This window comes from Diorhabda carinulata, chromosome X (assembly GCF_026250575.1).
Source record: "Diorhabda carinulata isolate Delta chromosome X, icDioCari1.1, whole genome shotgun sequence".
NCBI lineage: Eukaryota > Metazoa > Arthropoda > Insecta > Coleoptera > Chrysomelidae > Diorhabda > Diorhabda carinulata.
Window position 1 is genome coordinate 41,028,980 of NC_079472.1, and position 17,542 is coordinate 41,046,521.

Below are 17,542 nucleotides of genomic sequence, written 5' to 3' on the forward strand. Positions count from 1 at the left end.
AATTGTTACAGAGGTTACCAAAATTGTGTACCGAAATAATAAGTAAAAGGAGGTTACATCGATGAATTAAAAATTTAGATATGTGACAATTACAGACTGATTCTTGTCTTTCAAGCTTTTGTTCAAATAAATAATTTTTCGAAATTAATAGGATGAAGTATTATCTTCAATTTTCTCCTTCTCAAACTGACCCCGCAGACGAGATCGACGGTAGCACTACAGTTGTCCAACGTACAGTACAATTTTGAACTAGTTCACTGTAGTTCTATGGAAGCTATGGAAACTTCGTAAGTGGGGTGTCTGTAGATTGCGTGTCACAAACAAAGAATTGTGATTAAATTTTATACCAAACAAGTGGAAAAGCTATTGGGAATCCTGCAAAAATTGGAAAAAATGTGTGGAGGGGAATATTTATCCACTCTGACTGAACGGGCGGAATTACAGAGAACGGCTATGTACTAGTGCGTGTGTAGTCAGAGCTTCGATAAGAGTGGATTTACCATAACAACAAGCAGTGCAGTCTTCTTTCAGTATCCAGCAGTTTTTGTAATCGGATGACGTTTATAACAAATTTCGTTATTTAATCGCCACGCCTCGTATATTAAACAAATAATGATTTCAATTTTGTTTTATTTGGATGTTAAGTAATTATTACACAAAAAAGCAGAATTACTGCTGGTCATTGAAAAATATACAGAAATAGTTTTGTATATTTCAATCTGTGCAGAACTTTGTTCTGCTTATTTTGTAATATCTAAACCGTATAAAATTGAAATTTCTAAATTTGGGAAATAGTCGTTACTAACAACTACTTCTATTTTTTTACACATCTATTAAACGCGATAGTTATAAAGTCTTTGAAATAAGTTAAACAAGAATGGTTTAAATTTTTCACAATTGATTTTAGTCCAGTAACCCACGATGAAAATATAGTATTTTTTTTTTCACAACACAACAACACCGTTTCGCATGAAAATTTGGACTGATAAATTGTTAGCTTTATAAATAATATGCAAACATTATTTGCCCAGAATTATTTCATTTATCTATTTCCACAATAAAAAATGGATGGAATTGACCGATAAGTACAATATAACTTCTGAGCCATGACGTATTTAATACTTCCTTACCGAATTTCTGTGTTATCCGAAAGAATTGCTAGTCAAAAACCCTTGGTGACAGATTTATTATGATATTTTATTTCAATTATGTTTTGTAGATAATCTGGTGGTTTTCTAAAAAATTTATATTAATTACTTTGAGGATATAGTAGGATCTTATTTTTAAAGCAATTGCAATATAACTTTGTATATATCTGAAAGTTTTATAAGACATTTTCGAAACAACTTTGCTGTGGGAATGAATTACTTTGCAAAGCTAGATACCCACAGTTATGAACACCCTTTGCGCGATCGGAGTAAATCTTTAATGTTATTCAAAGTATCAAATAATTCCTAATTTACATACCAGTTTCCTTCATGCCATAATTTTGTCGTTTGCGATATATTTTAGGGTTGCTTAAGACACTAGAAATAGTTGAGAATAAATTAACGTTAATTCTGAGTGCCTTTTTGAAGTTGCACTAAATTGTTTTCAAAACTAGAAATTTTGAAAGTTAATACTTGATAAATTTACGAAAGCAACCCTGTATAAAAAACCGTATTTTCGCCCTCATAAATAAAATCAACTCTTGCTACCGATATGGACGCAGGGGTGGATATATTCACGAATGATTCATTTATTTCGAATGGGCGGGTAGAGCACCATATCATTTTCCGAGTTATTTGAATCATGGAAATTTAAATAAAGTATCTACGGCTGTTTGACTTTTTGAATTATTACTTTCAGGAAATTTATAGAATTTGATAGGACCTCTCTGGAAATTCAAGTCATTTTTAAGCGATATTTAGCATTATTTATTTTTAATGGTAAAATTGAAATCACCTAGCAATCTACCGAAAAAGGTGAAGTCAGTAAACTTCTTCAGATTATTTTGAGATTCACTAATATTTATGAATATCATAAAAGTTAAATTAGTGGGTACTAAGACGAAGCACATACTCTAAAGAAAACCGATCGAACCACACCAACATGTAGTCTTTTGAACATACATAATTTGTAGTGAATTTGTAGAAAATTATTAAACCAGATAATCAAAAATAGGTATACCAACAGGCAGTGAGTTGAACTAAATATTGTGGGGTCTGAAATAACTGGATTAAATTATTATAACTTGTCATGTAATTGTGCACAATTGAAAGTGACAGCTCTTCAAAGTACGATATGAAAATAAATTCATTTCAATATTTCATAAACACAAATATTTGATAATTAAAATGGGCTTTTCCTTGTAAAGACCATATTACTATAAGGATATAAAGAAAGTCATAGAATTTGTTTTGGACCTTTATACCCCCCAAATTTTTATTTGTGTACTAATATTGTGAGATGTCTGTGAATAAGAGTTATGTGATTACAGAAAAATGGTTCCCATCACTGTACTGTAACGTTTTGACCTTAAAAAGAGCTTCTCTATAAGGGCACATTTTCCAGGCCTCAGAATAGGAAGGGGAAAAGCACGTTTCATGTTGAGGGTGCGAGAATGATATTTCTGGAGACTGTGCCGTGTAGAATTCGACTTATAATGAAGTGCTTTATTTTAAAGGGAGATTGAAGTCTCAGGGGCAGAAGAACTATGGTAGAAAACCTAAGTACAGTGATCATTTCTGATGTGCTGCCAGAGCGCCGTCGAGTGCCACCAGTCTCACTACAATTACATATCCTCTCGCCGAGATATTGATTTTATCATTTCGCGAGATACCAAACCGTGTCAAGTTACTATCGGGACTGCGAGTTTAAAGGTTCACTTCTGGTGTACTGCAGAGTGCTACCAAGGTGAACCTCAAAACTTCCAGTTCCCGAAAGAAGTCATAAATGGCTTGACGCGTCGCTTTGAAAAACAGGGTGCCATCGAATTAACAACCCTTTTCTGACCCTCAAATCTTTAGAACCCAGCACTCAAGTATATTCATCAACATTAGGTTAGATTAGGCTAGGTTAGATGATGAGTTTTTGAAGTGAAACTGGGGGCGTTCGACGAAACTCTGGCAACACTTTACATTACACAGAAGAGAAATTGATTTTATTCCACGTAAATCTCGATATCCAATAAATTAGTTTTGGATAATTTTCTGTAATACTCATAATCACTGGGGAGGTGTGATTCAGTTGCAAGAGCTTAATGCGGGTAAATATCCACATCGAAATACATCAGACAGAAAGGGGAAGATAATGGGAGGGAACCCTAGGAGCAATAATATTAGCTTACCAATTTGATGTTTGTTATATGATTGTCTGGAGCACGATCCTTATCACTTAACATTTCTTCAAATATCGCAAAATAAAGATTACGTCAGAGGCAGAGATTTTCTGACTGGAAATCAAACAACAAAATGAAAATATCGATTTCATGAAACATATTTTTTGTTAACCAAACTCCTTTCGATCTGAAAAGCATCGTGATCAATATAATGCACATGTATGGGCCGAAAGAGAAAACCACTAAAACTACTAATTACCAAAGGAATTTTAAATGTGAAAGATAGTACATGACCACATTCAATTTTTCCAGTATATTGCTTTCGAAAAAAAAAAAAATTAATTTCTAGCAATTGCTAGAAAATTGATATTGTTCGAAGAATATCCCATTACCCCCTCAATTTCCAGAAATCCTTATTAAATCGGTTATTGTAAACTGTTCCAAATTTTTACTATATTTTGGCGGTGATCATAATTTGTTCTAAATTGCTTCAGAATAGCACAGGTATGAGATTGTAACTTTCTGAGAAAATTGACAAAAAATCCGATATGGGCCCTTTTTAAGGTGCCGTGATTTTGGCGTTCCAATTATCAGAAAATTGATTAAAGTATATAACCACTATCCAACTACCAACTCAATTTAGAGAAATGGTTATTATATTGGTAGTGATGATATGTTCTAGTTTTTTTTTTTTATCAATTTTTCGTGACTTCTCTACCGTCTTCTACAATAGCTGGTTCGAGAGAAATTGATTCTCCAGAAATTTGGTGAAAATTCAATTTTGTGCTGAAATTTTTGAGACATCGCAGTTTTGGCAGTTGATCTACATTTTTCCAAAATATCTTATTAGAAATAAAAGTTATTCCAGCTCAAAAATGATATTTCTTTTAATTTTCTCAAAAATTAGCCCATGTCGTTCTGGAACGAAATAGAACGTATCTAGGAAAACCGCTAAAATCTATGAAAAAGTTAGAACAACTCAGGTCAGCTAATATAATAACTATCACTCGATATTTAAGTACCAGTGAGATATTAGTTGAATTGAGCTCAAGAAATGAGAGAATTTGTAGAGAGTATTAACAGAAACGAATGGGAGATGAAATAGTTGAGAAATGTCAACAGCCTATAACAATTCAAACATTTTATTTATGCAAATGATGAGACGAGTTCTTTGAAATAATTCGTCGTTTTTTTTATCTGACACTTTTAGGAGCACATGATCTATGACGAGAGTTCGATGTATTATCGGGGTTACTAATGACACAACTGGTATAATTCGCTAATTATTCAAACTGGCCTTGGTTTTACGGGCTGAATTCTTTAATACTTTGTTCTTCATGTGAGAATAGATAGAGAATACAGTACTGTTAATTGTTCACCGAAACAATACTTGAAATTATTTCTAAAATTAGCATAGTAAATAATAAATTTGTTGAAAAATAATAAATTTGTTTTTTTAATTATCACCTCTCTCCCTCACAAAGCTTTTACGTATGATCCCCTTTCATTTGAAATTACTTATACAATCAACGTGTTGAATAATTTAACTATTATTAGGAATGACCTAATTTTTAAATCATTAATCTAGATTCTTCAGTCGATGTTTGTCAACAATTTTTACAAAATATACGTCTGCAGTAGCTGTGAGTAGAGTTTAGATGTGTACTACGTTATGAAAATCAACATTGAAAGTAGTTTTTTGTGAATTACAGTTATTGACGAGAATGTTATAAAAGCTTATTTCCAATGCAAATGTTATTACTGTTTTTTCAAATATTCTTACAGAATTTTTTGTCTTTTATTAAATAAGCGATATTCTGATATGGAGAACTAATTACCCAAGGACTTTAAATAAAAAAAAATATGTTCTAGTCAGATGAAACATGGATCGTCGAGGGACATACACCAAATACATGTTTGCAAGAAGACCGCCAAAGACAAACTTTTTTAAATAATTTATCGACTGGTTTAAATTCACCATCAGGAAAGGCGCACAGACTGATAGTAATTCGGTAATTCAAACCATTTTGTTTAAGGTGGTTTATAGACTATTTAGGGCCGATTCATACTATAAAGCAGTTCATTTCATTCTCGATCTAATCTGGGTTTGATACAATATTATGAAGTAAAAAATATGTGTGCATTCATACTATCCGTAACAGTCAAGTTCGCTCGAATCCCAGTCCAATCACGATTAGGTTCGAACAAATTTTGTTTCAGCGAGATCGAACTTGTACCGATAGTGTGAATATTCTTTTGTTCCAAGTATATTTTACTTTTCATCAAATTTGAATTGTATTGAATTATATTGTAGTTAAAGTAATAATTTTTCTTTTCCATCAATTAAATGGGGATAGTGAGTGTAATATTCTCCTTCTTCTTTCGTTGCAATAAACTTGGATGCACCCACATTCTTCTCATTGCTTTATATTTTCTTCTTGTCTTGATAATATTAACTTCTTTATCTAGAAGAAAAACTATAATCGCTAATTATTCAATCTAAAAGTTCAATGACATTTTTTCACTGCAAATATTATAATAATTTTCTAATATTATTAATCATCTACGAGCAAAATCCATTCGACTTTGATTATTGACAATTCAAGACTGAATCGTGAACTGAGTCAGATTGTATAATGTGAACATGATACGACTTTACCAGACCTTTATCAAATTGTGAACGGTATTATAGTGAGGGTCGGCCCTAAATCTACACGTAGTGGTGACTACCATTAGGGCATGGATGCTGTTATCTTTGAAGAATGGTTAGAATGAATGATAGATCTTTCTCAGAATTCTATTACAGTAATGGATATTTATATCACATTAGGTTTTTAGAAAAATTGGTCACAACCGGTTATAAGAAGATGTACTGATAATTTAAAAAAAATATTAAGTTCCAACCCGGTTGTGTGAGGAAATTAAATTAAAAAAATATATCAATGATGGAATTTCAGGAAATCGTGGAATGACGTTGGTTGGATCCGCACGATATCTTTGTAAACTGAACTTGATTTAGCAGAGATCAAAGGAGAAGTTTCAAAAGAAAATGATTTTTTAAATTGGTGATGTCGACCAGTTGTTTTTGGAGGCTGTAAATAATGTGACGTTTGAAAACTGGCAAAAGGCAGCAATTCATACAATTGAATTAAATGATATCGTCAGTCATTGTAATATTGGTTATGACAGTTCATTTTCTGATTCCAATTATAATTTGGATTTGTAATGAGTGAGTCTACTTCTATTGGTGAGTTTTTACATTAAAATAATTACTTATGAACGTAACGTTGTTACACGAGTCAAAGATTGAACTCTTATACCCATATAACCAGCATGACATGACGTTTTTAACATACGTCGAAAAATTAAATTTTTTAGAAAAAACTTTTTCACCGTCCGCTATTTAGAAGATATAAGCAGGTTAATTAGGGAAAAATATAACTGTGCACTGGATATATTCATTTATATTCATACTCGAGGTATATTTTCAAAAAATATATTAACTATCTACTTAATCAAAGAGGACACTTCTAATGCTTTATTATTTTAATACTCTCTAATGCATGGAAATAGACTATAGAAGACGTTCAATAGAATTGACATTTCCGGCAATTTGTTTGAGAGAGAGAGAGAGAAAAAAATACTTTATTGTCAAAAAATTTTTACAAAACAAATGAAATAAATTCAATTGTACAGAATACAACCATAATAAGTAAGTAATTTATGGGTAATAGTAAAAAGTAATAATTAGTAAATAAATCCATAGCAAAATTGAAGCAGTATGCAGCATGTCCGGAATTGAATATTATTATTAGAATTGAAGTCGATACAGAGTAGAAGGCACTTTCCAGTAAATATACCCTCAAACTATTGCGGAATGCGGGATAACATGATATCGATTTAATTTCAATTGGCAAGTGATTGTACATTTTGTGCATTATAAGATATTGAGCCCTTAATTAATTCTGAACGTGGAGTACGTAGGTAAAGGTCGTGCACAGCGTTCCTTAGTGGATAGCCGTGCAATGATCTTTCTGAAATTGGAGAAGCGTGCTTACGAATTAGACAAACAGATTCAAATACAAAGAAGAAAAGAAGAGGCAGAATTTTCAGTCTTTTAAACAAGTCCCTACAGTGAGACCTGCTGATCACTGAGTGAATATCTAACAGCTCCCTTTTGTAGTTTGAAGATTCGCTCAAATTGAGACTCACCACACGTACCTCAAAAGGAAAGGGCATATCGGAGATGCGGCTCAATAAGGGAATAATAGACTGTTAAGGAGATGGATAAGTTCAATTCTTTTGAAACTGATCCCAGCACAAAGCAGGAGGAACTCAATTTATTAGATAAGATAAGGCGGCAATATGTAACTCCCACTTCAAGGAATTGTCCACAACAACCCCTAAAAATTTTACAAATTCAACCACGTCAATGGTTGTGTTATTCAATAAAAAGGGCTGCAATGTATTTTTATAGGCTAAGACTTTGGTTTCAGAGTGATTAGGTCTCTAGGTATAGTCCTAGGAAGTGCCAGAAGATCAGGGCTGCTTCAAGAGAAACTAGTGTCGTCTGCAAATTGACATATTTTATCACTGATGTCTGCATAGACGATGTCGTTTATAAACTGAAGAAACAAAATAGGGCCTAGTACTGAGCCTTGGGGCATTTTTTTTAATTTCAGACCTTATTACATTCATAATCCTAAATAACAAATCTTCATTTAAAATCTCTTTAAAGAAATAACGTTTTTGACGCGTAGACCTGACGGTCAAGTCAAAATAGTCTTTTTTTTTGTTCTTTAATTACAATCTACTAATTAAAAATAAGATATATTCTTTGTTCGCGGGCCTCAAGAATGAAAAATTCATGTTGCTACTGAATGTTTTATACTATTGTTATTATTACAAAAATTCCACGACATGGCTCGTGAGGCCGGTCTTATCCAGTTATAATATAAATTTAAAATTTGGTGAATAGTTTGTTGTTTCTCGGAGCCTTTGATGTATTTTGTTAACAGCGGTGAGTTGTTTATCTTATTTTTTTAAACTAATTTTTAGGAAGATCTTTTTATTTATTTTTTTAGTTAACCCTCTAGAATTCTAAAAATGACCATTCTGATATATATTCTAGCTTCATTAACTGCATAAGTTAGTTTATAATTAAAAGTCATAATGAACGAAACGACATAGAAAAGTAACCACTGAATTAAAAAAAATATTAGTTAGTTGGGTATTGGTGATCAGTTTACTACTATAAAGTTAGTTAAGTCTAGCGTGTTTGCATAAATTGAATAAATAAGAGACAATGTTTATGAATTCACTTCATCAATAGAAATGGAATAATTGAATAAGAAACAGATTACATTATATATTGTTGCCTTATATGTGTTAAATATTCCAAATTTAATCATTTACGGACTCTTAATCAGGAAAAAAACAGTTGAGTGTAATCAATTTTCACACTTCTTGGTATTGCGCATGACAAACGAATAGAGAAGTTGGTGCTAACCAAAATCACTTTGATCATTTGCCTCATATCGTTATTATGATTTTTTTCCACAAATTTCTCAAAAGAAAAAGAAAAAATTAGTTCCTGTAGTTGCAATTGAGAAAGTTTTAAATTGAAAAATTGCCAAATCTGTTTTAAACTTTGCGGACTGCTAAAACATAATAGAAAAACCTTTCTGTAGTATACTCTGTAGAAGATAAAATTAAATGCGTCTTAGAAATGTTGCGACAAATATTTGTTTATTAAATCACACAATTTGTTCCAGTTAAACTTTCTTCTCTGTATAAGATAAAAACAAAACTGAAAATACTTGTAAAGAGATCGAACATAAACAAACATACTAAAAGTAATATCTTGACCTCCCGGGGATTTTGTTTGGAACATATGGGTAAACAATATCAGATATAAAAAAGCTATTTAATTAGGATACTTAAGCTCGAACAAGTTCATTTAAAATTGATATTGATCAGCACATATCTGAATAATGAAAAATAGCATAGGAAACATGAAGAATTTTTGAGAGAATATAGGTTAATGTTTAAGCAATTGCTTTAATATCGAATCAGAAATATAGTTTGATCTGATTCCTGGATAAATTTCTACACCTTTCATTATACAACTTATTGGTAGAACAACATTAATCGCAATAAATACTCTTTTACAATAATAGTACCTGGTTATTTCGATAAATAGGTATTTCTGATTGTTATTTTGTAATTACTTTATGCATATTAACAATTATAAATAATAACTCCATTAAAACCTAACCACAATTTCAATTATTCTAATTGTCTCAATGGTTACTGGTTCAGTTTTATAATGATTGATTTTCAATTTATTTTATAATTACAATCAAGATAAATTTATATTCATGATCAATTCTATTATTGAGTTAGATTGAAAAGTAATTACTTACCGAAGCAGTTTTTCCATTTTTACTTGTAACCTTGAGCAATGATCCTTCATAACCCTGAAAAAGTAAGTATATAATAGTCATTAATCTATAATACCGTTAACGTCATCAACTTGAATTTAAATAGAAAAAATGAAACAATTTATTAAAATCATAGGAAATAATTAATAAAAGTATCTAATGAATGTTATTACATTACAGTTAACCGAAAGTTATGAAAGTAGTCAAATGAAATTTGAGTAACAAGTTCATATTAGTTGATTCTTCTTCTCTGGTACCGTGATTTTTCTATTTGCAATAAAATGTAAAATCTATTTTAGTTTACCCACATTGGTGGCTTTGTCATTAATTTTTTTAATATTGTTCTAACTATTTTGCACCTATAACATAGTCAGTACCTACGATACGCATACGGGTGTCGTATTGAGTTCCAGAAGATAATAGATGCAGCCGGCAACGATTGAGCGACCACGAAATTCGATAGCTTTGAATATAACCTCAAAAATTCAGCTGTGACTGTGTATTTTTTCGTAAGTGTATGATCAATTATTGTAAATGTGAATCGGGTATTTGAAATAAATGTTGTTTTATTCAATCGAAGACATATATAGTGTCTAATTAAATGAATAACTCAACGAAACAAAGAACGGAAACCAAACTACGTCCAGCATATCAATTGTGAATGGTACTGTTGGTGAAAACTTTGATAGTCACATTTTGCATTCACAGGTAAATTTGGTTGACTTTCCGTTGACACGAAATATTGTCCAACATTTTGGTCATCTCTGGGATGATGATTTGTTTGATGATGAATGAGATTTCTCTGAAGAAAACATAGTAAAAAAATGTGAGAACAGTATGGCAATTTCAGATATTGGGCATATTTCCAATGGTATTTATGCTAACACAATAGCCGCTACGATAAGTTAATATTAAGCGTTAATGTGTTTAGGTAGTGGGTTTCAGGTTAATATATTTTCTCATGATTCCAGTTTCTCTGTAATTGTGAAATTTTTAACATACTATTTTTTAGTTTAAATCTATAAAAACCATCAGATTTTATTTCAAGATCGTCTATAGACATAATAGTGAGCTTTTCTTTTCGACAAGCACCAACATAACCAACAGAAGAACAATCTGAAGTAGATGAAGTAGTTGTAAGAATTTACATAATGTAAATCCATTTCTAATTAAATACTTACTCTCATTGCCAAATGCACGTTATCATCGGATTCAGCAATGAAACGATAATGTCATCAAGTTTCGAAACTTTGAACTTTTTAGGTTCATAACCTTGCGAAAATGTTTTCAGGCGATCGTGAAGACTTAATTATTTGAATATATCAAAATATTTATCTACACGCAATCAAACCTTCAACATCGAATATATCGTATAATTTTTTCTTTCAAAATAAGTAAGCATATTTTCGGTTATTGTGAACACATTATTAGCATCGTGTCGTAATGGAAATTTCTGATAGTCTTTTTTGTTTATGGTGTGCTTTTTTACAGCGAATTAATTAGTTATCGCCTCTTCTGGCACTTTACGTAATTCTGGAGGTGTGCAATTAATTTCTTCACACCATTCTTCGCCCATTTTCTTGTATTTTTAAGAATTATTTTATATTTGTCGTGTCAACAAATAAAATTTCAAAACTTCCAATTGTTCATCGAGTTTGTTTATTAGTGTCATCACCCAATTATAGTTAACATATTTTTCCAAGTATGATGTTCGAACAACTTTTATATGAAATAGAAAATACGGGCAAAATAGAGGAAATTTTGTATATATATTCATAATAATGAATAATTTATTTTGTATTAATATTGGATTTCTGAAACATTTTTAACGATGTTAAGATGATGTTCATTACTTAGATTTAGGTATGGCTTCAGAGACCTAATCAAAGAATTACCAGTAATTGCAATAACTTCTCGAAAGTTTGTCAATCACTTACAGATTAGATGCGGCGGTAAGGTACATTTTGCTCCTATTAAAAGGTCCAGTAGATTCACCATAAATGTCAATTCATTTCTTAAGAAACTCTACGGGGAATCAGATTGCTTGTCCTCGAAAATAATGTCTTTAAATGGGTCTATTTTCTAAGTAAAATTTTGGTTAGGTTAGGTTTTTAGGAATAAAATTTCCGAGGATACTCCACACCCCTTTCGTTATTTCCTTATAATCTGTATCAGCCTTTAGAACAATTGCCAAGTGTTTATTCAAACATACCGCGAAAAATTCATATTTTCTTTTTCAACAGAAATCCGAAAACTGCTTCTACATGAATTTCTCTATTTTTAGCGTATTCAAATGCGTTGTCGCTTCACTCTTCACTTTCAAAACTAGAAGCTATTCAGGAGCGATTTTTTGCGAGAGAGTTATTATCAATTACCTGGGGCTCGTGGAACAAGATCCCCTAAAGATTATTTTTAGGGAGACATTGGGTACTCTTGTTCAGATTAACATACTAAAAGTCTCCTCCTATCCAAGGTAGTTAATATTAAAATCAGTGATCTTAAATACTGATTTTAGTACTCGAACTAAGAGAATATGTTCATTTGTAACTGAAAGGTCCATATTTATCTATTCGTCGTCAGTCCAGAGGCTCTGCCTGTAACTACTTTAAAAATTCTGATTCAACTGGTGCAAGAATTATTGCCACGACACCATATTATGGATCGGTCTTTGTCGATTGCCATTTCCAAGCAGCTGGAAGCTGATGCTATGAGCAATGAGGCTTGTTTTACCTTAATGGTTTCATAAATATACAAAATTGTCGCATATGAAGTGACACAAAATCACAAGAGATTCACCTCTAATACAACCGGAAAAATGTACTATCAGGTGAAAAAAAATATGAAATTGACGTAATCACAGAAAATCGTGAACAATAATGCTAAGATCATCATTATATCATTGTGAACTCGATTGAACTGGCATAGATCTTAGGTAATGGATTTTGAGGGCTGCGAATAACACAATTAAATAAGTACCGATTTTGATTTGGAGTTGTGAGAAGTAGCTCTAGTTGTATTGATGAGTTTTTATATTAAAATTTTTATTTATGAACGTAACGTTGTTTAAATTCAAAGTTTAAACCCTTATACCCATATAACAAGTTATATGATACAATGTTCTCAACATACCTTGTGGAAAAAAAATTCAGAAGAAATTGCTTTTTTTCCCCTAAATTGTTTAAAACTTATAACCAGGTATATTAGATAGATTATAAGTGTTGGCCCTATATATTCATTATATTTCATACGAAAATACTCGAGGTGTTCCTTAAAAAAATATTTTAACTGTGTACTAGAACAAGTGATATGCCCAAGGATTATCATTGCCTTATTATTTTAATACTCTCTTATTCATTAATATAGACTTTAACAAAGAAAAATTGATATTACCCGTATAAATGTTATTTTTATTTTGGACAATATTTTTTTCAGGATGTTGTCTGATATTTAAGAACTATATATCCAAAAGAGTCTTAGAAAAATATATCCATTTTATATGCAAACATTTTCATTTCAAAAACTAAAAGTAGGAGTTTTTGTAGAAAAAGTTACTATCCTAGCATCATGCACATGGCCTCAATTATTTGAAATCGAAATTATTTATAATAAAACTTTATGCATTGAAATTGGAGGTAAACTAGGTATTTTATAATCAAATATCGACTCTTTTCCACGACTCTTATTCTCATTCATTGTTTTTAATTTTCACAATCCATGTGAAGTTATTGAGAAAATGTTATGCTAAAAGTTTCTTTCTATGAATTAATAGTGAGGGTCAAATAAGAACATAGATAACAACAACATATCAAGCACAGAAAGCAGATGTGGAAACACATTGAGAAGATATAGTTTTAACAGCAAATTCTGAAAAACTAGATTAATTAGTGAAGATGAAGGAATGTGCATTGATATAAGTAGAAACAATCCTATCTACAGAGGGTCCAAAAGAGTCGAGAAGAAGAAAAAAAAAGTAGTAGCAACAAAGAAAATTAAGAACACAATAAACAACAATTATTTCAAGTGGAAATAACGATTGTAAAAAAAGGCGAGAGTCAATAATTTTTGGCCTACTCATAGCTAGTATAGAACTGAATGTGTTCTAAATATGCTAGGGATTTTAATAAACGTCACGATGGTTGGGTAATATGTATATAAGGATCACTAGAGTATTGAAGAATTTTAAGAAATAGTTCTTCAAGCTACGTAAATATCATCGTATGTTCCTAATCCTTCTGCAGCGTTATAATATCAATAACTGAAAAAAATGATTAAAGTATAACTCTGGGATATTATGGAGGAATTCATCAGGTCAAAGCTCAACAAGCATCTAAAATTGGTGGTATTGTTTACGTCGAAAGAGATTATGAATCGTACTTTGGTAGTAAGTATTCGGAAGCAATTGATTGAGAACTACACGGAAGATCTAGTTTCCATGTTAATGGAATCAATTAATTGCCTTTTTGGTCCACATTCATCACTAATATTCACAAATACATATTATAATGATAACATTTTAGCATAATATTCATAAAAGCAACTAGAAATAGGTTCACATGTTTACATGTTTATGTACAAACTATATTGATTCTTACCTCATATGCTCTAAATAAAAGGTACAATTCCCGAGGCTTGGCATCCATTGGTAGGCCACTCACAAATAACGTCCTCACCTGGAACAGAATACATTTTCAATCTCTAGCTAATTGCCAAAATATAACGCTGCGTTGTAAAATAAACAGGTGGGTATGTAATAACCCGCACTATCGACATAATTAAATCAACACGTCTAGCGTGAAATAAATAATTAATGATTATATTAGCCTCCGTGAGTGTGTGGAAAGATTAATTTATATCATGGCTCCATTTAGGAAGCCACTATTATGTATCTTTTCAAAATGATTACATTTCACGATACAAGCCAAACAAAAATTTATTATTCCATAAATCGACTTATTTTTAGCCGTTAAAATATTTTATGCTGTTCATAATTGATTAATAAATTGTTTATTTGATGAAACAATCCTTCTTAATAAACAAGATTGTATTAGTACTAAATGTAATTGCCTATTTTTCTTCTTATAACTGTTAAAAGATACAAATACTCTTTTACAAACCAGAATAAATAATTTTTACTCAATACTACAACTTAATAAGTTGTGTGCCTAACTGAGAAAAATATATTTTTTGACAAAAATCGATTTTATTCATCACTGTAATTTCCTTCATCATCATCATTTCAATGTTTGTCTACCTTGTCGATGCCGTGCTTGTAGAAGTATTTGACTTCTGCCTCAAAGTAGGCTTCAGTTTTAGCAATTGCTTGTTCATTTGAGCTGAATTTATCACCGACCAGATTTTTAGTGTTACATAAATTGTCTTTGAACTATAGTATTTGTGAACAAATAACTACGAGGTTTGTTATAAAATGTCCGCCATTGATGCTGCCGACAAGTGTGGATTGCGAATTGTGATTCGTTCTCTACAGAATAAAGTCCATAGTGATTCAAAAATCTATAGGAGATTCATTTGTGTGTATGAGGAAAACTTCATGAGTAATAGTGTTTAGCGAGATAGGTGTCGAAAGTTTAAAGATGCATGATGAAGGGGGCCAAGGATGCAAAACTGTCGTTCCATATCTGGTTCAATGTGTTAACAGAATGGTTAAAGAAAACCGCTGTTTCCCCATTACTGCTTTGTGTATGGAATTTCCAGAAGTTTCAAGGTCTGTTTTGTACTCTATTATTACTCAACTGTTACATTGTCGGCAACTTTCTTTGAAGAGGATATTGAAAAGCATGTCCAGAGATATGTCTCAATCTCTTCGGCGATTATGTCGAAAAGTAACCGTAAGTGTATCAATCTTTTGGTGATAAAATTATTGTTTCATATGAACTTGTCATTCATTTATAGCCTATTGGAGGTTATAAGAAAACAGTCCTTTTAAAATTGGATATAACATGTACGCGAACAACTTTTGATAGATTTGTCTCGTCTTGAAAGATCCAAACAGTCGATTGTTTTTCAGTTTCTATCCACACGAGCTTTTTGTATGCTAAGTTTGATGAAATATATGCCTGGCTAATATGTACAAAAAAATAACAAATATGGTAATAAATTATTCATTTTTTGCGATGCGAACCGGCTCTCTGGAAGAAGGCTTACGTTCGGATATGTAGTAGTTATCCGGTTAAATAAAAACTAAAAATATATACTATGGTATCAGTGGATCTAAATAATAAATAAATAATAAAGTCTAAGTAAATAATTATTAGCACAGACTGAAACAGACCGTCGCCACCTGTGTACTTCATTCAAATGTACTGGAGATTACTAGTAATAGCAAATGGTTGCTTTTTAATTTGATGCCAAATATAGGTAGTATTAATTGCCAAGTAATTTTGTGCGAGTACTGTGACTAAAAGAAATTTCATGAAAAAGACAAAAAAGCTTGGATGGCGTTTGTCAAAGTTATTGAAAACTTTTTAGGTAACGACAGATTCTGTCCTCATGAAAAAAATGCTCAATGCAAATTATGAATTCGAAAAAGAGAAACAGTAGTGCTTGCAGACTAATGTTAATCTTTAAGTAAAGGCAAACAGATCTCGAAACGTTGCCTTTCGAGAACACTGAATTTCTGTGCGAAACATATCAGCTAAATTTGAATCGCCACCATACTTTTTGACAGTTTTGCGTCTTCTTTCATGTGGGAAACAATAGTTTAAATTCCATTGGTATGAAATTGAAGCTTAGTGTTTTCTAAAACAAATGATATTAATTATCGTCCGCTTTCTCACACTTATTTGTAATTTATTCTTTCCCCAATATGTAATATTGTTTTTCAAGCCCAAACTTAGTGACTATAAATAAATTACATTAGTCGGTATTAGAAAAATGCGACACATAATCATGTGATTATGGAAGGTGAGTCACTGTGACTAGCCCCCTGAAGTGAATAGCGTACCATAATCGTTTTCGTTTCAATATTACCCATTTATGATCATATGAATTGTGAACAAATATTTTCCAAAAAGCTAGCTCATTGCTTACATTGCAAAATATAATATATATGCTTCTAGCATAGCAATCAAACCGCTACATATTAAAATATTCTTTACCTGTTTTCTCCAAAAAAATTTAATTCTTTCTCATGTTTTCTCCAAGTTTTAATGTTTCATTTTTCACTGTTTGTTTCAGTGAATTATTCAGTGTTACAAAACCTTTTATTGAAATTAAACATCAGTTATTATACGGGAATCTAAACAGTATTCACTCAAATGTATATGAAATATTGATAAGGCTAAGTCGGAGGATTATTTGATGGGAAAAGAGTTGATAATTTCATATTTGTGTATCATGAATATAGGAATATATATTTATAAATTTCAAAAAAAAAAATAAAGTTCCACAGCTTATATTTATCGAAGCTGATGGATCATTCAGGCGTGGTTGTGACGGTTCTCAGATTCAATGGTAAATAAGAACTTGTTTGTTTTATGACATTGAGCTACGGATATATGAAAATAGAATCAGGAAATTGTGTTTGATTTGAGAAATATACATTAATGTATATTAATTTAACAAAATGTTTTATCACGTAATGGATATGAACAAATATGTCTAAAAGAAATTCCACATAAAAACTTTTCAGATACATCAACAATAATACTCTAATTGTAATTCTATTATTATTATTGGTAGGAAGTGTTCTTAAAAAATGATAAAAGTTGAGATATTGTTACAGTTAGTAGTAACCCCAATTATTTTTCATTTGTTTATGGTA

At 31.2% G+C, this 17,542-nt stretch overlaps 1 protein-coding gene across 1 annotated transcript in view; it reads right to left on the reverse strand.

The window, feature by feature from the left end:
* LOC130901965 (protein couch potato) overlaps nucleotides 1–17,542 on the reverse strand; it is an 885,499-nt gene that overhangs the window by 116,261 nt on the left and 751,696 nt on the right. Inside the window, exons 3-4 of the mRNA XM_057813694.1 lie at nucleotides 14,355–14,432; nucleotides 9,745–9,798 (exon numbers count right to left, since the gene is read on the reverse strand). Of these exons, the coding sequence (XP_057669677.1) occupies nucleotides 9,745–9,798; nucleotides 14,355–14,432 (132 nt within the window). The remainder of the gene's footprint in view (nucleotides 1–9,744; nucleotides 9,799–14,354; nucleotides 14,433–17,542) is intronic.